This window comes from Abramis brama (genome assembly GCF_963993115.1).
Source record: "Abramis brama genome assembly, chromosome: 21".
Taxonomy (NCBI): domain Eukaryota; kingdom Metazoa; phylum Chordata; class Actinopteri; order Cypriniformes; family Leuciscidae; genus Abramis; species Abramis brama.
The window spans coordinates 11197760-11220323 of NC_139983.1; the positions used below are offsets into that span (position 1 = coordinate 11197760).

A 22564-nucleotide genomic window follows, 5' to 3' on the forward strand; every position below is an offset into this window, starting at 1 on the left:
GTAAATGTATTTTAATCTTGTAATTTTAGGCTATTTAAAGTTTTCCCACACTAAGGATTTGTAAGTGGCAGCTGGATTGTATTTAATAATCCCATTGTATATGATCAAAAAGCGAAAACAGCCTTTATTTCCCCCTAGTTAATTTAGACCATCAGTTTTTCTGTTCAGATTTATATATATATTAAAAAAAAAAAAAACTCACTTAAAGTAAACAGCATCATTTATTTTTTGTTTTTTTTTCATGGTCATTTTATAATTTTTCACCAGCGTTTATGTCAGCATTCCTCCATCTGAATAAACGGAAGCTTTGGTCACATATTGTGAATAAGAAAACAACATTCATATACAGTGCACTTAAAAAAAAAATCGGGAGAAAAAAAAATGCATCCATGTATGATTTTTCTTTTTTTTTTAACAATATCATATTAATCTACATTTTAAGGCAAACATACTGAAGCATTATTCGTTAGGAATGAAAAATGAGAAAATTAGTCTGATTACGATGATCCATAGCTATACGATGAAAACTTACACATGTACAAGGCTTTGAGTGACCATACACTTTAATTGTAATAACAATCAGCTCAACTTGAACAAGATATCTGAGCAGCATCCACACACAGATCACCAAAACTAACTTTAGAGATTACAACAGGAAAAACAAAAACAAGCGAAACGAAACAGAAAAACAAACTGGACAAAAATTACAGAAACGAGAGTGAAATAGTGAAAAACAATTAACAATCAAAAGTTAAAAATGCGTGATTAAATGAAGTCATATATCTTGTGCTGTGTGGACCGGTTGATCTTCCACAGTGGACTGCCTCACTTTTAGGGGGGGTTGTGGAGGGAGTATGGTGTCTCTGGTAGTGGTAAGTACAGACGTCTCTTTAGACAAACTGACCCCAGGTATGTTCTCTCCTCCATCTTCCGAATGAAGACGAGACCAAAGCAGGGAAAGCCCTTGGAGAACCTGGTTCAAGGACCTAAGTGTCCCCTTTCAGGACCCCCAAACAGCTCTGCAGCAACTGTAGATTCCCCTGGAGAGAGATCAGGGCATATCATCAACAAATTATCCATGGATCTGAAATCATTGATGCGTCACAGTATAAAGCAAATGGAAACCTTGGCATGTTTGAGTTCCAGCTCGGCCAGTTCCACCAAGTTCTTTCTGAACGCTGCTACTCGCCGTGTCTTGAAATCTATCAGTTCTAAGTGGAAAACAAGCATAGGACAACGAGCATTAATATTTAGTAAGTAGTTAGTTAGTATTTTTAGTAAGCCAATTAGCAGATGCTTTTATCCTAATTTACTTCCAGCAGTGAGCAGTCTTAATAGAAAAATCTCCTTGGAGCAATCTTAGGTTTGCCACATTTCCACAACACAACGTCAAAACAATTTGGCCCACATTTTGTCTTTTGTATTTTGGTGGAAAACAGCAGGGAGCTCATAAAGTCAGCATGAGATCAAATTCAACCCATCTAAATGCATATTATAGGTCTTATTGTGAACAATTCATCCACGCTTTTATAATGTTTAATCAAAACAGTTTAAGCCCCAATCCTGCAAGCTCACGTTCATCAGCCTTCACTTTTGAGTGCAACGTCCACATTTCAAAATCCGATCAACAACCCATTCATGCAACCAAGTCCCCACCCAACACTTATTCTTTGTGGTAATCCGTTCCACTCAGATGAATGCCACAATACAAAAAGAAAAGATCTGTTGTTACTTCCAGTTTATCGCAACTTTAAAGCTTCTCTTGTTGACAACAGCCACTTTATAAGTGCTCTGAGACTCTGAAAACACGTGTAAATGAACAGCTCCACACTTCACTCTGAAATACACATTGCAAATACAGGGGCTGGACAATGAAACTGAAACACTGGCCAATATAGTGTTGGGGGCTTTGACGCAAGAGGAAGCTGTCTGAAAGGGATATCCAGGTTCTGGATACTCCAGAGTCAATATTCATGGTTGGGCTGCTATAGCCAAACCTTTAGACACTCGGGCTAATGCCAAATGTTGGTTTCAATGGTGAAACGTTCTGTTCTCTGATGAGTCCACCTTCACTGTCTTTCCCAGATCAGTGGGAGTTACGGTGTGGAGAAGCACAAAGAGGTTTAACACCCGGACTGTTGCTGCCCAGAGTGAAGCACAGGATCAGTGATGGTTTGGGCTGCAATATCATGACATTCCCTACTGTGCTTACTGAATCATTCTGGAGGACCATGTGCACCTAATGGTTCAAACATTGTACCCTGAAGGGAGTGCCGTGCATCAGCATGAATGCACCAATGCACACAGCAAGACTTGTGACAGAATGGTTTGATGAACATGAAAGTGAAGCTGAACATATCCCATGACCTGCACAGTCACCAGATCTTAATAATTCTGAGCCACTTTGAGGTGTCTTGGAGGAGCGAGTCAAAGAGTCACAGTGACCTGACCGCTGTTCTGGAAGAGGAATGGCTCAAAATCCATCCGGCCACTGTGAAGGACTTCTATCAGTCATTCCCAAGACGAACTGATGCTGTTTGGCCACAACACCATACTAATAAATGATTGTGGTCTAAAACCAGGTGTTTCAGTTTCATTGTCCAACCCCTGTATATTAAATTAGATTGTAGCTGTTGCAATTTGATAATAGAACAATTCCAAATCTCAAAATCAGAAGTGATCTTTAAAATGTGCAGATCTGTGGAGCCAGGTTTTGGACCAATGAGATTTAATTAACAGTCCAACAGTCCCATTAATTTCCTGTGCGGGTTTACAAGGAAGATTTACAGGGAAGAGATGCTTTTATAATGCTGCAGCTGGTTAGGAAACTATGTAAAACCATCCAGTGGTTTTGTAATGAAGTCACTGTTTGAAGGATATATATATAAAGTACCTTGTTTTGCAGATTCAGAGATTTTCTCAAACTTCTGACAGCACACTTGCTGTGTGGTTTCTGCTTGGAGGACGTCCTTGTTTTTAGCTCGGGCTTTATCCAGAGCTTTATTAGCATTCTCATAATCAACTAATGCCCTTCCTCGTCTGTACAGGAGGTCCTGTTGAGGAGATAATGTAGTTTACAACTAAAGAAACTTGTATAATCTAAAAGCATTTTTAAATGGTTTCAGCAAGCGATAACTAGGAATAGTAAAAGATTAATTCTGGGCAACAAATAATCAATACTGTATAAAACTGAATCTTATGGTCCAAGAGGTCACTGTTCCACTGTTTTGGCTTGGTGTAAAATGAATAGTCAGAATCAATGTTGTAGCTCAATTACATTGTATCCCAGGGTTTGGCTAGATTAACAAATCACTCACTAATGTAGGAACGACCTCTAATGAGCAGCTGTCAGTTCAACATGCTGACCACACGCCTCACCTTAGCGGCTTGCGACTCTCGGAGGTAGTACTTCAACAAGTCGGCGAGTTTCAAATCCTCATCGGCCGCTACGCGTGCTTCAATTTTCTGCAAAGGAAACAGAGTTTGAAAACAGGTGAGGGGAAGTAGTGTGTGACTTAACAGTCCCTTATGAATTCAAATTTACAGAAGTTGAATTCATCAAATTCTGCTTTCTTTTTGAATAAAAACTGTTGAGGTTAGAAAGACACCAAATGGCCAAATTAGCTTTTCTTTCCCTCAGAGAATAAGACACTTACAAAATATATTTAAAAAGTAAAAGAAAAAAAAATCATTATCAATTTTAATGTAAACAATTGAAGTGCATTAGATGCAATTAGGGTTGTAACGTATGAGATTTTCACGGTATGATAAACGTCTCAGAAAATATCACGGTTTCACGGTAGAACTGACCTGAACAAACAATTAATAATTGTATTTTAATTAACTAACTTGAACAAAGACATGAGCAATATAAAAAAATATTTCATTAACAATATATTATATTGTAAGGTGTTACCAATATTTCTTATTCAATTCAAGTCAAAGTTTCTTTGCTTTAAATGTTTTATGATTAAAAATATGTATATTTACAGGTTTAAAGGAGGGTGCAAACATTGTACACCACTATATATTAAAAATGCATCTATACAGAGCTGCGCGAACATTTGTTTTGTTTCAAATACAGATCATGACTCTGAACTAAACAAAGTAGCATGTCATTTACTAGAGGTTCCAACAAAATGTTAATTGCTGCAGTGTAATTAAAGATGTTGGATTAATTATTTATAAAGAATCAGTTTGAATGAATAATTCAATGACTCATAAATACTTCACTTGAATCAGCATCTTTTTTTAACTTATCACTTGTATGAATGATTCAATGACAAATATATTTTTTAACAGTCATTTAAGTGACTTACTCTATTTTGATAACTACCGTAGACATCAGTGTTTATATCCGAACTATAAACTCTTATCCCAGTGATAATGTGAATATTTATAATAGAAATAATGATAGTGTGGTTAAAAATACTCTTTCTGGGTCAGAGGCAGCGCCAATGCAGATCTGTATATTCCAATGTGATTTTGTCAAAGCTTAAATAGACACGTTTAATAGGCGAATCGCTGTCATTTAGGAAAGAAATCACGTGGGGGTTTGAATCGAGATCACAATCTTTTAACGATTAATCGTGCATCTATATTAAAATTATGTTATAGTACTGGAAATGCTTACCCGTGTTTTCTCAAAAAGCTCTGATACTTTCAGGAAAAATCTGTTTAGGAGGGACCAAAATAAAAAGCAAGTCAAAAAAAGAGGCTATAACAGTTAATTGTGGAGCTACATGGGGAAATGGACGTCGTACTTGCACAGATCTGTGGAGTCTTGTGTTCCTAAGGTGTACAGCGTTGAGGCGATTCTGTTGATATCATCCGCCGCACCTGAAACACACGTGCTGTCAGATCTCTGGATGAGGAAATGCTGTCAGTCTCTCACACATTCATTGACTCAGTGCTGAAGCACTTAACACTGTTTCACAGCATTCTGCTTTTCCAGATCATGTTTCAGTGTTGTGCCAATAAGACTCACGGCACACAAGGAAAAGCAAAACATTTGGCTCGGAATTGGAAAGACGCGTGATGCAAGGAAATGGTGTGAATGACAAAAACACATTTCGGAATAAATCTGCATTAATAGAAAGTGCTGCGTCCAAATCTCTAAAACAAAAACGTTGATTAACATTATTCAGATCATTTGACAAAACATCAGACACTTTTCCTCAGGGAGAATTCATTGTTGGTGTTAAAAGGCCAACTGAGTCACCTGACATTTGCTGGCTTCCTGACAAATTACACGTTTTCCCACTAAACAGCACTAAATACCTCCTTCAATTTCCTGTTAACACTCCATAACAAAGAAAACCAACCTTTCCAGTGTCCATAGCTGCAGGCAAATTAATGTTGTGCACAAATAGAACTAGACAATGTAAAACAAGGAAACCTTATCTGTATTCATAGATCATAGATTTGAAAATGAAAGTCAGCTATTGGTTTTATTAGTCTAAAAAATGTTTTATCAAATGAACCTTGGGAGATGCAAAGCACTCAGATTTTTTGAGCATGCATCTGAAATGATATTGGCAAAGGCATTGTTATCTCTATAACACACACTTCCTGTGACTGGAGAACTTTGACCTTGCCTTATTCTTGACTCTCCACGGTCATGTGAGCCGCAAGCATCTATAAATGCGTGATGAAAAGAGAAACTTACTTTTGTGAGACCTGATCATTCGATCAGATTTGGCAGACGCGTCTTTGACACGGTTGTGGTACTCTAATAGGAATGTCTTCTCGTGTTCAAAGAAATCATCAACGTCCTGTGATGAAATAGAAATAAATATACAATTAATATAGTAATAGAAAATAAATAAAGAAGACAATTCTAAGAGGTGAATCTAACAAAGAAATTATACAATTTGATTAATTAAATTATTTTAGGATGAAACATGACATGAACACGGTCTTGACGAGTTTTCAAGATGATTTTTAAAAGAGATGCAAGGATGCATTGAATTGATCAAAAGTGACAGTAAGGCATTTATAATGTTACAAAAGATTTCTATTCCAAATAAATGCTGTTCTTTTGAAACGTGAAACTTTACTGGTATTGGTACTGACTACTGGAATTTGGGAACTGTGACAATCCTATTTTTGACTATATGTTTCCAAGAAGACTTTGTTAAATGTGCATTCCACTACTAGAGAAGCATTCACCAGAGAGACATAAACCATCATTCAACACACAGCTAAACGCAAAGAAGCTCACGTCCAAGTAAATCATTTCTCAGAATGGTGGTTGTCGTCGTGGCCTCCCTCTCCTCCCCCTAATTTCTAAAGCAGAGTCACATAAAAGTCACATGACATGAGAAAAAGTCCACTGACTGAACTGACCTTCACTCCTGCCACAAGAACCCCGTCTGCAGACTTCACCACGTTCTTGAAGAAATCCTCCAGCCTTTCCTTCTTGTTTTTCCCTCGTACACTCAGCTGTAATTTCAAGAGGCAAATTAAAGGACAAATGAACAATTAAAATGCTCAGAAATATTTGTTTTGCCTACAGAAGCATTTCTATATGGGGTTTGTTTTGCCTACAAAACTGCTTTGCACAACCTCAACTGAAGCCGTTTTCACATTTGCTATGAATAATCTGATCTTTTGGTTTGTGTGCATCAAGTTTCAAATGAAACGAGAAAAATAAATGACATTTCAAAGTAACATTTAATCATTTTAATTCATTAATTCTTTTGTTAAAATCTCTCCAAGTTTTTTGTTGAACCTAAAAAAAAACAAGAGTTGCACAACAGTAGTCAATAATAATAGTTAAAAACAATATTAATTGCAATAAAACTTTTTAAAACAAGTTTCCAAACATTTTAGAACAATAATTTCAGAGTTAAGAAATGTCACACTTACATCTTGGTTGTACTCTAAGAAAACATGAAAGTTCATGTCTTTGCGCAGGACGGGATGGGCAGCGACACGGCACAGAAAGACCTCGTGCATTGCCACGGTCTTCTTGAAGATGGCCAGATACTCACTGCAACACATTATCATATTGTTGTTTTTATTATTAAAGGGTTAGCTCAACCAAAAATGAAAATTATCCCATAATTTACTCACCCTCAAGCCATCCCAGGTTTATATGACTTTCTTCTTTCAGCCAAACACAATCAGAGTTATATTAAAAACTGGCTCTTCCAAGCTTTATAATGGGAGGGAATGGGGGGGGGTGAGAGCCCAAAAAAGCACATACATCCATCATAAAAGTAATCAATACGGCTCCAGGGGTTAATAAAAGCTTTCTAAAGCGAAGCAAAGCCTTTGTGCAAGAAAAACATACATATTTGTAACTTCATAAACTATAAATCACTGGCTTCCGGTAACAGCGGTAAGCAAGTCGAGTTCCGGTGGAAGAGTGACCTCTGACCCGACGCATGATGTAGGTGCTGCGTAAGCTCAAGCTCCTCCGACACTTCGCTTTAAAAATTCTAGTTTTAGACTTCTAATTCATGACCGGTGTTTTGTTTTGCTCTATCCTCTGCGCTTCCGCGTTCGTCAATACGTCGGGTCAGAGGTCACTCTTACACCGGAACTCGACTAGCGTACGGATGTTATAAATCTCAAAAAATCTCACCCCCCACTCACTCCCATTATAAAGCTTGGAAGAGCCAGGATATTTTTTGATATAACTCCAATTGTGTTCAGCTGAAAGAAGAAAGTCATATACACATAGGATGGTTTGAGGGTGAGTCAATTATGGGATAATTTAAATTTTTGGGTGAACTAACCCTTAAAGGGATACTCCACTTTTTTTGGAAATAGGCTCATTTTACAACTCCCCCAGAGTTAAACAGTTGAGTTTTACCGTTTTCGAATCCATTCAGCCGATCTCCGGGTCTGGCGGTACCACTTTTAGCATAGCTTAGCATAGATCATTGAATCGGACAGGACCATTAGCATCTCTCTCAAAAAAATGACCAAAGAGTTTTTATTTAAAGTCCTATTTAAAACTTGACTCTTCTGTAGTTACATCGTGTACTAAGACCGACAGAAAATGTAAAGTTGCGATTTTCTAGGCTGATATGGCTAGGTACTATACTCTCATTGGAAAAATATCGAAACTTTTTGGTCATTTTTTTGAGAGAGATGCTAATGGTCCTATCCGATTCAATGATCTATGCTAAGCTATGCTAAAAGTGGTACTGCCAGACCCGGAGTTCGGCTGAATGGATTCGAAAACGGTAAAACTCAACTGTTTAACTCTGGGGGAGTTGTAAAATGAGCCTATTTCCAAAAAAAGTGGAGTATCCCTTTAAGTGTAACTAACAACATGGTAACAATCGATATGAAGACAAATCAACTCACGCCTCCAGTTCCTGTTTCATCTTAGTGAACTCCTCCTTGGTCATCGATCCTTCACCTTCACCCAGCTTCTGAAGTTTCTCCCGTGATGCATCGAAATCCGGTCTCGGAGGAGCAGGCGGAATCTACAGGGAAAAACTTTCCGTTAGCTATTCAAGAGGCATTTTGATTCCCAAACCTGTTTCAGCATTGGTAATGAAACTCTGGGATTCATTACATCATCAGTCACTGAATGAAAAACGCAATCACTCACACTTCTGTTCCTAATGATACGTGCTATAAATAATTCAGGCCAGCTTTGATGATATTGTTAATGGCAGTCAGTGACATGACTCTTTCTTTGTTGAATATTTATCGGAGCATCCCAAATTAAACTACATTAAATCAGACAAGAAAATGACGACCTTTTGTACTTAAAATAATGCAGAAAATAAGCCAGTGAAAATTCAGAATAGGGAACAGCAGGCCCTGTCCATTTCTAATGACTGGATTTTTCATTGAATAACATACACTACCATTCAAAAGTATGAGGTCGGTAAGATTTTTTTATAGCATAATCTCTTATGCTCACCAAGGCAGGATTTACATTTCTTCACAGTAATATTACAGTTATGTATATAAACGTTTTCTATTTTAATCTGTTTTAATATGAAATTTATTTCTGTGATGCAAATCTGAATTTTCAGCATCATTACACCAGTTTCCAGTGTCACATGATCCTTCAGAAATCATTCTAATATGCTGATTTGCTGCTCAAGAAACATTTATTATTATGTCGAAAACATTTATGATCATGTTGTGCTACCGTGTGGAAACCATTTCTTTTTTTAAGACTGAGGAAAAGTTCAAAAGAACAGTTTTTAATTGAAATAATGTACCATTATAATTTATCAATTTAATGAGTCCTTGCTGAATACATTTTTATTTTTATTTTTTTTTAACCTTAATGACCACAAACTTTTGAACGGTACACATAATACGACCTGGAAAATTAGCAGAGCACATCAAATATCCCAGTAAATATCTAACTCTTTTACAATAGTTTCAACCAATATAATCCAATTAGGAAACTGTGGCAAAGATCGTTTCCCTTTATTCTTGCACCTGAACTACAACAAAATGACATTCGACATGCAACAACAGATCCTTTTATGTACAGTACACCACGGCTATAAAAGGACGAGCACTGATTTCAGGCTTGGCAGGAGCAGCTGGGGCGTTTGCTCTCAAACACACATAATGAAGTAGTAGAGTTTAAAAGAGAGTATGACGCAGACTGTTCAAACAAGCGTCCGGTGGAAAGCAAATGAAAGAATTACAGGCCTGTGACTGCGACTAACAGCTAGGCCTATCTGTTACATCACTAATATTTTATAATATGCAAAACACTTAAAGGTACTTACAATATAACCTGCGTATTCTTCGTTTTCCACGAACGAGTCGTGGAGCCAGATGAATTCTTCATGCTGTCTGACCACAGAAAATTCATTCTGCTTGAAATTAGGTAGAGTGCTCTGAAAAAAAAAAAAACCATAAATCATCATTTAATGAATGAATGCAGTAAATGGCAAGTCGATTTTGGAGGCAGGGCTGAAAACACAAACACAATCCTTGTTGTTTTTATGCGTTGATGCTGTGTACCTTTGTGTGGACGGTGAACTTGACCTTGTCTCTCTCACTCAGAGCGTCTGAGATGTCCACCTGTAGTGTGGCGTCGGTTTGAAGATCCACATTCACTGCCCTGGGCTATTAAAACAAGTCATCAATAAACACAGTGCAACTCTAATAGTATCAATATTTCATATTAATCATTGAGGACCACGGGAGAAGGAATCGATTACAATCATACTTTATCTGCTTTTGAATAGTACAGTAACAGTTACGATACATATCCTTGCATTTAGATAGAGGAATGACATGTCGAGCAGTGACAGCAGTGCAATCTAAAACAATTTAAAACAACATTTTCCTCGAGAAACCTAGAATATTTGCACTTTCAAAAATGTATTTGTTAGAGTTAACAACGATGAAAAACTTCAAAGGAATTGTTACCAGTTACAGCACCTAAAATATATTCTTTCACTTATAAAAATAAATACATTTAATGTCCATAATCATCAACTACTATTTACATTCTACAAATATTTAACCTCGAACAAAACAGCATTGCACTGAAATGTTAGGTTTGACAGTACAACTATAATATTAGATCTCTATTGCAGAAACAATATCTGTAATAAATATAGTATTTTGGCAGAAACTATGGTTAGTTACTCTGGTAGATGTTTGTGAAGAATTCACACATTATTTTAATTCTAATCATAAAGCAACCCACAGGTTTTCAAAGCCATTTTCTATACAATACTGACAATATACCATGGTTTTCATGACATGTACTATGATAGTACCAGGGTATTTATACACCTTTAGTACTATGCACAGTGGCATGATATCGAAGTACCATGGTACTGCATATAAGGCATATCTTAATAAAAGAAATTCATCCAAACCATTACAATAAAGAGTTATTTTGCATAATAACATTGTAACACTTGATGTTACATTATAGAGCAACATTGTTACATTATAAAAAGGGATGCACTATATATCGGCCACCATATCGATATCGGACGATATATATAAGCCGATAAATAATGGATTATTTCCTTCATCTGTTCGCAATGATGGTTTTGAATTGCTTGAAATATGATTGAAATCACTTAAAATACAGTTAAGTGCAACATATCATATAGGCGGCCATATAGGCTACATGAAATTACAATGAGAACATTATAATTGTGTGCTTGGGACATGGATGATTTTAATGGTGAGACTTTTGTTTTTGTAATCAGGCTTTAAAAAAATTATATAAAAATTTGGATTTAGATTTATAGGCCAATATATCAGTTATCGGCTTTCAAATATAAAGAATTATCGGTATCGGACAAAATGTTCATATCAGTGCATCACTAGTTATAAAGTAACAATGTTTCAGTTTTATACAAATAGGAATGTCACATTATTTGACTAAAGTAACATTTTTTTACGAAGTAATATTCACCAGAGAATTTGCACAAGAGCAAACCAATAAACGATGACAGAGACAGAGACTAACTGCTGTTCAACAAACACAATAACCAATTATTCTTTAACTTTAGCATGCTTATTTAACCAGCTATATCAGTTTATGGTTAATGGCTTGATGTGGGTTCTTCTTGCCCTAGTTTCTGCTGTTACCATCGGACTAGAGAATCATTGTGCATACATGGGTTTGTGTGTGTGGGGTTTGTCAGGAGGAAGTGAACGGACGGACTCATATAGGACACACACATTCTGGGCCACAGTGACACCAGCAGTAATACACACGTCCTTTACACGACTACAAACACGCACAACAGACAGCAGGAGAACAGAGGGAGAATAGAAATGAGAAAAGAAAAAAAACTTACTCCCCTGTCTTCTTCCGAGAGGAAATCGGGACCATCGTCCAGCCCTTCTTGCTGTGGAGAGACACAGAAATATCAGAACGAACGATCGGAATAGAAAGACGACAGATGCTCGTTATTACTCGATGCATCGGAGGATTGTAGGAGTAAATGATAAAGGTGTAAGGAGTGAGAGAGAAAAGCACACACCATCATGGCTGCTGCGGGTGGAGTATGAATGTGGCGGAGTGTGTGTGACGTCAGTGAGGCAGGAGATCTGAGAGGTGGAGCTTCAACTGTTCGAGTACAAACCGCAACATTATTATTGTCTTTCTTTCTTTCTTTCTTTCTTTCTTTCTTTCTTTCTTTCTTTCTTTCTTTCTTTCTTTCTTTCTTTCTTTCTTTCTTTTAATAATAATAATACAATATATTAATTATATTAGGCCTATGTAAATGTATGTCATTTACTCCTTTAATTTTGTTATTAGATGTGTTTATTAGTATCTACGTTTACATGTACGTTACAAAACCTTTTTAATATATGAATACATTAATAGCGTTTATTATTATTATTAGTATTAAAATGTGCATATTACATTATATGATATTACATTACATTATTATAATATAATATAATACATTACATTACTATATTATATTATGTTTGGCTTTACTCCTAATTGTATGGTTATCTTATTAATATGTTATGTTTATTTGTATCTACATATACATGTAGGCTAAATATATTTCTTGTAAATCACTTTGCAAACACTGTTTTTACTATATGAATACAATGAATAGCGTTTATTGTTATTATTACTATCGAAATGTGTATATTATATTATATTGTATTATATTATATTTGGATTTACTCTTAATCTTCGTGTAATCTTATTACATATGTTATGTTTATTTGTATCTACATATAGATGTATGGCTGTATGCTAAATATATTTCTTGTGAATCACTTTGTAAACACAGTTTTTATTATATGAATAAATAACATTAATAATAATAATAATCTTATCGATTGCAATTATTATATTATATTATATTATATATTGGCTTTGCTATTTTAATGTTTTTTATCTTATTATTCAGATATATTACAACTATTATGTTATAAAGAGATTATATAACAAACTTCATTACAGTCGTACGAGTGAAATATTCACTCACAAAATCTGCACAGCACAGAATATGGGTCACTGCTACAATTCTCACTGATTTATTTAGGGTACATGTGAGTTTATGTGATAACTCACCAATAGAGGGCGACAAACTGGCTTGAACCATGGAAAGGAACACTGCTTATCTTCACCTGCTGGCGGAGTGCGATGCTGTGACTGACTCCGTTATACTGAAACACCAGTGAGTCAGTCAGTCAGTGAGTTTTATCATGAGTTTGATAGAATGCAGCCGAACTGAATCTTCACAGAATTATTATTTATCACAAAATTACATATATTACAATAATTATATGACTTTCGCTCACCGCTTTGGTCCGTGTTGTAGCCTAGTTTGTGGTTTCTGAAAGAACTGGTAGGCCTAATGATCAACCAATGGTCAAGTGTCATTCTTGGACCTCCAGAGAACTAACCATCATAAAACAGTAAATAATGATTTCTGTACGCCAAATACGTGTCATTGTAAGGTATAAAATCAGATAACCTCAAATTAATTGCTCAACTTTGGTGCATTCAAGTTAATGGCATGTAATTTGTAATTTATGCTTATTTATTGAATTGTATCTGACCACGTACAAAATAGTTTTTATTTTTAAGCTGTTTTGCTGCTGCGTAATATTAATGTCAAAACAACATGGAAAAGTGTTAATGTTGTATTATTGTTGTAATATTGTTAAAAATTCATGTATAACTTTGATGTTCAAGTTCAAGTTCATTTTATTTATATAGCACATTTTATAACAGCCACTGACTGACCAAAGTGCTTTACAGAACTACAAGATTAAAACAATAATACCATACATGAGAGCACAGCACAGATACAGCAGCCTTACGCATGAGTAGCAAAAGCATTGTCAGAATACAAAAATAAAAAATAAGAAATAAGAAAACAGAAATGGCACAACAATATCAGACGAATCAATTAAAAAAAAAAAAAAAAAAAAAAAAAAAAAACCCTTAAGACTCAAAAGAGAAATAGTAAAACTAACCATCCTTAATTATATTATATATATTATATATTATAATTTGATGAAAGGTTTTGATCCACTTCAAATGTTAACAACTATATATGAAGTGCAGGCTATATATTTATCTTTTTTGTTAATGGGACGTTGAAATAACAAAACACAAGCTCATGAAATCAAAACATATTGAGAAATGATATGCATGCATCAACATCACAGACGTGAGCATTCATAATAACATATTGAGTAACTTTGTCCCGAAGTGAAATCGTGTGACCCTGCAACATGCAATAACATTGATATGCCCTCGACAGGTCATGTTGCACTGCAATACGCATAACAAATATATTGCAAAACAACTGATCAAACCGTTCAGTTAACTAAAATGCCCATAAAATGTTTATCGATGAATTTCAGCTACTATTAGAGTAAATCATGACATATGCAAACCTGAAGGTCAATGTCTTGTTCCTCTTTATTCTGAGAAACAACATTCTAATAACTCAAGATTGCACCTCCTCTCTGCTCAAATTCCTCCATCCTTTAAACTCACTGACATTCTGTTTAAACCAGAAGGAACAGCCAATCCAGTTGACAGTATTTGTGAAATATTTTTAACAGCATGTTACACATTCTCACATGCTTTGCAGCAGCAAGCTATCAATACTCAGTGCGCACACCCTTTCAGAGCACAGAATCTACTGGATAGCAAGGAGAGGTCATTTGTTTATTTTCAGCTCACTTGTCCAGACACAGAGATTCAGGGCTTACATGAAAGGCACTTTGTTTCATACAGCGGTGGACATAAAAGCTCTGACATTATAAGTTGGCTACGTGGGCCCAAAATAGATGCATCTTTTAAGATGGGAGTTAAATAAACGTGTGACTTTCTTGCACGGTGTCTTAATTGAGGGTAGAGATCTGGATATGCATCCTTGTCAAGTTTTGTTTTAATTCTAATTTTAGTATTTTTTTTATTTTTTTTGTACAAATTAACTGGTGAACCTGATTTCACCACAACATGTTCCTGGATCAACATCTTTGTTGATCCTGGAACAACATTCCAATCAACCAATCAGTTTTGAGGGACAAGTTTACAGTTTATGTCAAGTTTAGGCTTGGTTTAGTGTTTTACATAAGTATTCACCAATCAATTCCCTCTAATTTCATTGATAAGTTATGGGTAGGGTTAGGTTTAGGACAACATTTTATTGATCACCTTGTGATATCTGTAACATTCAGTTTTGGTTTCTGTTTTGTTTTCCTGGACTTTTAGGGTATGTTTACATGACAGCGATGTACTAAAAACGTAAAAGTTTTTCCTTTGCGTTTTTCGCATATACAGGCAACAGCGTTATCAAAGCGATCCCCATTCACGCTGATCTGCGAAAACAACTAAAAACACTGTATTCTGCTGCCAGGCCAGTAGTTGGCGATGTCACATTGTAAAGAAACACTAGGCGCCTAGACTGAACACGATACACGCATGCGCATGACATATTCACAAATTCACGTTTTTGTAGTTTATATGGAAACGATAACTGTATTGTTTTCAGGTCCCCAAAACACAGTTGTCGTGTAAACCCATAAAAACCTTTTCTTTTCAACGATAGTGTAGCTTAAGAGATGTTTGTGCAAGAGTTTATTAATCAAAACTATTTTCTATTAGCCTAACTATTGTCAGTTCCAAAATAATAAACATACATAAAGACTATAATATATCTAGGCTAATTTAATAAATATTTTGTAAAATAAGTGTTTATTTTGTGTAGATCACATTTTCTATCATTGAAATGTAATAATTGGCATTTCAGCCGTCAGTCTTTCTTCTCTCTAGATATTGTCATTGGCCATTGAAAAACCAGTATGAGTTTATATGTCCAGGTCTGCACCCCCGCAATATGAGCCTACATGCACTGAGAACTAGTTTCATAACCATTACTAGAAAGTTCCCAGAGAAGACATCAATGTGGACATGTGTGCATATCTGAACTATAATCAACAGCACAGATGAAGGCCAGTTCTTTCCTGAAAGCTTTTATACAATGGGGTTTTTATGGATTAGATTTGTAACAATCTAACATTGTTTTTTTTTTTATCGTGTGATATTCGAGAGCAGTTTTTCACTGAAACAGAGACCTTCCTTTCATTTGAGCTACTTCATTCAAGAGTGAGAAACACTCTTTATAACCACTGGCCAGCCTGTCTGTCCACCAGTGTCCCTTTTGTAGCTCTTTGGAAGCATGTTCAGTTTTGCCATTTGTGGACAACGATGACAAGACACAAAAGCACGCTGGCCATAAATAGCGCTGAGCAGCAGAGGATTGCTCCCTGCCTGCGGATCAAATTCTCCAAAGGGAAAAGCAGCCACTGGCCTCAAGCCCAGATCTACTGCAAGACCACGCTCATAGAAACCGCTTGGCCTGTGAGAAGAAGTTAAAGGTGGTTGAGCTGTTCATTTAAACTTTATTAAATGCTTAAAGACATGCAGGAATGGGGCTGCCCCAGATATAAATATCTGATTATAGATATCTAATAGTGTTCAACGCTTTACTAGCAACTAACAATTCAAACCTAACCAAATACTTACAAAAAATTCAACCACTAGAAAAGGAAAGATTGCTTAAATCATATTTAAAAAGTCTTTAAGTTTGTATTGGCCTTATGTACTTTCAATACTTCTATATATATACAGCATTAAGGGATGGATAGAACGATCAATTGATGGATGGATGGAACGATAGAATAGTTAGAATGATCAAATAAATGGAGATAGAAAGAATGAACAAATGATCGATAGATAGACGGACAGAATGATGGATGGCTAGAACAATAGATGGATAGAATGTTAGAATAGATAGATGGAGATAGAACAGATGGATGGATGATGGAACGATAGACAGAACAATAGATAGAACAATAGTTATAAAGATGGAAGGAGATAGATAGATAGATAGATAGATGGATAGAACAATAGATGGATAGAATGTTAGAATAGATAGATGGAGATAGAACGGATGGATGGATGGAATGATAGACAAAACAATAGACAGAACAATAGTTCTAAAGATAGATAGATAGATAGATAGATAGATAGATAGATAGATAGATAGATAGATAGATAGATAGATAGATAGATAGATAGATAGATAGATAGATGGAGATTAAACAAACAATGGATGGATGGATGGATGGATGGATGGATGGATGGATGGATGGATGGATGGATAGATAGAATGACCGATAGAGGATGGATGGATGGAACGATGAACAGAACAACAGATATAACAATACTCAGATACAGTGATAGAATAAGTTAAATGGAGATAGAACAAATGATAGATAGATGGATGGATGAATAGACAGAACGATAGTCTTTGCTTAAAAATCTTTACAGGTTATCCTTGACTTTGATAATGAAAAAAATAGTTAATAAATATGAATTAATAAAATAATGCAGAAGGAAAATATTTTTTCATTAAACAACTCGTTCAATTAGGCAATTCTGATGACTAAACACACACAGGTCAAACATAGCACGGGTTATTGAGGTGACACTAATGAAATCAGACCGTTTAATTGAGCCAAGAAATCCATCCAAGAATTCCGCCACAAGATTTTATTTCAAAGTGGCACCTTCCTCGATCTCAAAAACAATGTTTCACTTCAGGCTGCAAATAATGCCATCATTACAGATAATATTGTATTTTCAAAACATTGCAAGCATCTCGGCCTTCACATTTGAATCAAAGGCTGCAATGGAGCGGTTCAAGCCCCATCTGTTAATGTCCATATGCGTAACAGGAATGAAAACTGTGGTAACTTCAATTCCGGGTTGACAGACACAGAAACTCCAGACAGAAAGTCCTCCTTCAACTGGTAGTGTAAAAATGAAAAGTGCTTTGTTTATCTGCATAAACTTGAGGTGTTCGCCGTGTCAAATAAGCCAGATTAGGTAGAAGAGTTGAAATAAACAGCTTCAGGCTTGTAAAGTGCTTGTCACTTGTTAGGCATTAACGTACGGCATTCTCATATAGTTCTCTGACAGCATAATAGAATATCTCTGAAGATACACGATAAAGATATCAACTGAGTTTGTGCTGGTTAATCTACGTGAACATCCGAGCTTTCTACTGTCGTTTGGCAAAACACGCAGAGGGAGACAGAACGTTCTTTGGGGACATACAAAAACTAATATGAACTGCAAAATTAAGCTGGCATTCAGCTGGTAGAGTTTTTTTGTTTTTTGTTTTTTGCATATGTTAATGAGATCTCCTTAATGTGAAAAAAATAAAATAAAAAAGAAAAGAAAAGAAAAGAAAGACAAACTAGGGCTATTCCTTCAGGATCAAATGATAGAGACAGCTGCTAAGATGAAAGCGTGTGGAATCCAGATGGCACATGGCTGTTGGGTTTACAACGGTCTCCCCTCCAGCGATACGACCACACTTCCTCCCAACTTCTCTGCCAGGGTTGAGCGGTCCTGAATGTCGTCTAAACCATTGACCTGCCATTCGTGTTTGATACCTGAAAAAAGAGGCACGATTGCATAAGATTTCAAAAAACTTTTTCATTTTAGAAATGACTCTCAGTTATTTTCCCACTGTGGTGTTTTTATTTGAATATTAACTTCTGTGAACGATTCTTCAGTGCAAAATCTTCATAATCAGTCTTCTTAATCTTTCATCAAAATGCAATTACTTGCATAACATGTTTGAGCCAGTGTTGTTGTGTCCAGCTGGTCGGGATTCTCCAGCGCTGTTGCTCAGTGTTTGTAGTTTTTTGAAATCAAGCTACAAATGACTTACTTCTTAGTCTATGGGTAGTAAACTGGCAACGAAAGTCATGGCTAAATTTTTTGATTTAGGCATTAGTTTAGTTTATAGTTTATATATTATATATAATATAAGTTTATATATATATATACAGCAGAATCTAGAAGTGGTAATATTTCAGTGATATACACCAACTAGACAATGGCTGCGTTTCAAAATCACATACTCTCTTGAGTAGGTACTAAGTAATTTCTTCACGACCGCTAAAGTATGTTCTATATAGTATGAGTGTGTGTAATATGAGTGTGTACATTATCATGAGACCTACCAGCCATTCACAAATCCTCTCCTGTGGCCTCATGGGATAGTAAAGTGCCCATCTTATGCACACTTCAGAATCACTCCGGAAGAAGGTACATTTTAACTACTCTTTTATGAGTACAGTGAATTCAGACATGCTTCTTTCGGCACATACTGTTTTTCATCTACTATATAGTAGGGAAGTATGCGGATGCAGCCAATGGTTGCTTGCAGAAGCCAAGTATGCGATTTCAGATGCTTTCAGTCTTTGTCGCTATAGTAATTACTATAAATTGTGCATAATTACATGCAACTAACTCTAAACCACACCCTAACCGTAATCTTAACCCTATAGTAATTACAAGTAGTTAATTATTATTACTCAGAACTTAAATGTATAATTACACTGTAACACTTGACACCTTAAAATAAAGTGTAACCAAATAGCCTGCTAATGTCTATTATTATATTATATTCAAACATCTAAATAACTAGGTTGCTGATGCACAGTCAACTTGTTCTCGAGTGGTCACAGACTGGATTTGACCGTATGGCAGCCCATAGAAACAGACATTAATGAGGCATCGATGTGTGTGTATATATATATATATATATATATATATATGGCTGTTACTATATTGTGCTTTTCCTGGAAGAACCCAGGATCTGTTTTGTAAAGATGCATTATTACTGAATATGACAGTACTCACCTGTAAACTTCTTCTTAATGGCATCTTTTGAGCTAGCATATATCATCTTGCTTTTTAACGGCGCACCTTCAGGGGCCCTAAAGTCAAAATAACAATGTTCAATATGCATGCAAACAAAAAATAGAAATTAATTTACTTAGTGTAAGAACTTTAAACAACATATTGCAGAGTTCATTAGAAACAAACAGCAAGTTTGATATTTTTAACAAAAGTAAATTGGATGGTCTGTTTTACTTCAGTGTATTCTATCAAAAATGTAATTAAAATTCACATATAAAAATTACATAAAATAACCTATCGCAGTTCGCTTGTTGTTCAAGCAAGGTATAAGAGATAAAAAAATGAACTAATACTTAAAAAAAAAAAAAAAAAAAAAAAAACTGTGCTTATCCAAAGATATAAATTTAATAAAATCTAAATTCTAAAATTTTAAATAAAAAAATTCTAAAACTTTCTAAAAATTCAAAATGAACTAAATTAAAAAATGCATAAATAAATGTGTGAATAAATAGAAAAATGCATAAATATATACAAAATAAATCTGAAATCTGAATAATTTTCCTAAACTATAACAACCTTTCCAGACAGACTACGTACCAAAATATAAATACCAAGTCTTCTTTCTTAGACTCTTTAGTTTCATAAGTGGCATCATATAAGCCGTATCTGCAGTCATTAAGAGGTAGGAGCTTGACGAAGCAGGCGTAGGGGTCGTCGACAGATTCTCCAATGTCTCCCACTAAGATCTGCTTGCCCTCCTCTACGACGATCTTCTTCTTGTCGTCGCTGAGGCAGAACAGCACTGCCTTTTTGCGCTTTTTCACCTCGTCTGAGCCCGAGGACTTCCGCACTTTCATGTCATTGAAGACTTTGAGCACTTCATCATTGACTGTGACACCAGAGGCCTGTGATGAGGAAGAGACTGGGGGTGAAAACAGTTGATTGAGACGAAAACAGCAATTACACAAGTCTGTAGATCCATACTTGGATGTCAGTAGCAGAATCACCAGCACATATCCATAGTAAAAAATAACTACCGGGCAATATTAGAAGTAACAAGGCGTCAGATTTGGCATTGACTGATCCAGCGCCGCTCACAAACCCTGACTCACGTACGTGCTGCGCATAGCCAGCTGGTCTCTCACCACAGTTCAAATCTCTCACTCCCGTTCCAAAATGGACTGGAAGGCCAAGTCATAGTGGGGTGCCTGGGCCACGATACAACTATGAGAGCTCCTCCTGGGACTTTTTAAAGACATTTGGATTCATGATCAATGATACTTCACGCTCAAAACAAACGGGGCCCTCGGAAGGTTGAAACTCGGTGCATTAATCCATTCGAACAAACCATTGCTTGACGTTTATGAACTTCTCTCTCTACACTACCCACATGCCATTTTAAGATTTATTCCTTAAAACGTACTGGAAACTACCATATATTTTTATCTGCTAGCAACTATTCTTATACTGACTAGTATCTAGTTTTAATGGTAATTATTAAATATAGTACTTATTAGATATTATTAGAGGACTATTACATTTTTAAAACAAGATATTCGTAAGCAATGCTGATTACTAATTATCAGAACTTAGATACTTATTCTTCGGTTACTGTTAACTATTCTAATCGCACTGCAATGAAAAAAAAAATGGTTTTCTCAGTATTTGTCTTGTTTTTTAGTACAAATATCTAAAACATTCTTTAAATTCTTAAAGTCTTGTTTTCTGAAACAATTACCAAAATTAAGTGAGTTTTTTTTATTATTAAGTCTTATTTCTCAAGCAAATGTATCTTGATTTAAGAATGTTTTGCCATAACTTGCTAGGTATGGCAATTTTTTAAGCAGTTCAGTGCTATGGAGTTGTGTCAATCAGATATCAAGTAGCTCCTTACTAGTTCCTATTCCACATTTACTAGTAACTATTTATTTTCTTGTATCTATTGAATATTTAATAAGTAAGTACTATCAACTATTGTAATATACTAGTAGCTAAAGTACTAGTGGCGCATGCGCAGAGACGCGCTGTGAGCAGCTGGTGTAGACGTCCGACTTTCTCTCTCCCTCACTCTCACACACACACTATGGCCACTAAATCCTATTGAATCATAAGTAAGTAGCCTAATTCAATTGTAAGGACACATAATAGTCGTCTCATGGCATGAAACAGTTCATTCAGATCTGATTATACGCGTTTGTGTCCATCAGTATAGTCCCGGTCATTTATTTCTCCAGCGTCCGTGAGTAAAAGTTGGAGAGGCATGCGCTGAGAGTGATTAAAGCACCGGCTAAAATTAGCTTAAAATGGCTGCCTCTGGCTATAGGCCTGATATATAGATGTATAGATAATTAAAACTGATTTCAGAAACCACAAAATAAACTTGGAGCCGAATAAAGCATTATATTTTTCAGCCGGAGCGCATGCATTGACGGATCCGCTAGAGCGCCACAGCGCCGCAATACAGATCCTGCCAGAGATGAAAACGTGACAGTTGCTGGTCAAAAGTTTGACAGAAAGAGTTTCAAAATAACATTATAACATCTGTTATGAATTAAGAATTGACTACGTGTGAAGAAAAACTGTCCTTACCATGATGTCCGATGCGATGAACCAATGAACGATTATTTTCTTGGTACTTCTATCTGTGAATGTGAACAGCCGAGACAGTGTGAGTGTGTGTGTGTGTGTGAGAGAGAAAGAGACAGACATCACTGCACAGCCGCAGTGAAGGACTGCTCGAGCATATGCACTGTCATTCACTGTCTTTGGGACAGTTGGCAAGAGATATCATAAATGTGAATTACAGCAGTCACTTAAATATAGCCTAATCAAAATATAATGCAAATTGTTTCAACTTTTAAATCATAAACGTTACATAATAGT

The 22564-nt window shown here is 35.8% G+C and overlaps 2 protein-coding genes across 2 annotated transcripts; both read right to left on the minus strand.

Annotated features, from left to right (window-relative positions):
- Nucleotides 1–202: 202 nt before the first annotated feature.
- Nucleotides 203–12039, minus strand: snx6 (sorting nexin 6). The gene is made up of 14 exons (XM_084097670.1): nt 11955–12039; nt 11769–11819; nt 9961–10065; nt 9723–9833; nt 8323–8444; nt 6871–6994; nt 6349–6444; nt 5669–5774; nt 4764–4839; nt 4634–4673; nt 3379–3465; nt 2894–3053; nt 1126–1211; nt 203–1040 (listed from the first exon to the last, which is right to left on the minus strand). The coding sequence occupies exons 1-14, from the start codon at nt 11958–11960 to the stop codon at nt 987–989; spliced, it is 1224 nt and encodes a 407-aa protein (XP_083953796.1). The 5' UTR covers nt 11961–12039; the 3' UTR covers nt 203–986.
- A 5418-nt stretch (nt 12040–17457) lies between these two features.
- cfl2 (cofilin 2 (muscle)) lies at nt 17458–22423 on the minus strand. The gene is made up of 4 exons (XM_084097338.1): nt 22271–22423; nt 20279–20586; nt 19682–19758; nt 17458–18423 (listed from the first exon to the last, which is right to left on the minus strand). Exons 1-4 carry the CDS (start codon nt 22388–22390, stop codon nt 18311–18313), a joined length of 618 nt encoding a protein of 205 aa, XP_083953464.1. The 5' UTR covers nt 22391–22423; the 3' UTR covers nt 17458–18310.
- Nucleotides 22424–22564: the final 141 nt, after the last annotated feature.

Coding starts and splice junctions, on each gene's coding strand:
- snx6 (XM_084097670.1), bottom strand. Junction 8,445..9,722: donor AAGAATACGCAGGTTATATT/GTAAGTACCTTT, acceptor TTTTCCCTGTAG/ATTCCGCCTGCTCCTCCGAG. Junction 4,674..4,763: donor GACTCCACAGATCTGTGCAA/GTACGACGTCCA, acceptor CCTCCTAAACAG/ATTTTTCCTGAAAGTATCAG.
- cfl2 (XM_084097338.1), bottom strand. CDS start 22,390: ATGTCTGTCTCTTTCTCTCTCACACACACACACACACTCACACTGTCT. Junction 20,587..22,270: donor TCATCGCATCGGACATCATG/GTAAGGACAGTT, acceptor TCCTCATCACAG/GCCTCTGGTGTCACAGTCAA. Junction 19,759..20,278: donor GACTTGGTATTTATATTTTG/GTACGTAGTCTG, acceptor TTTTGACTTTAG/GGCCCCTGAAGGTGCGCCGT.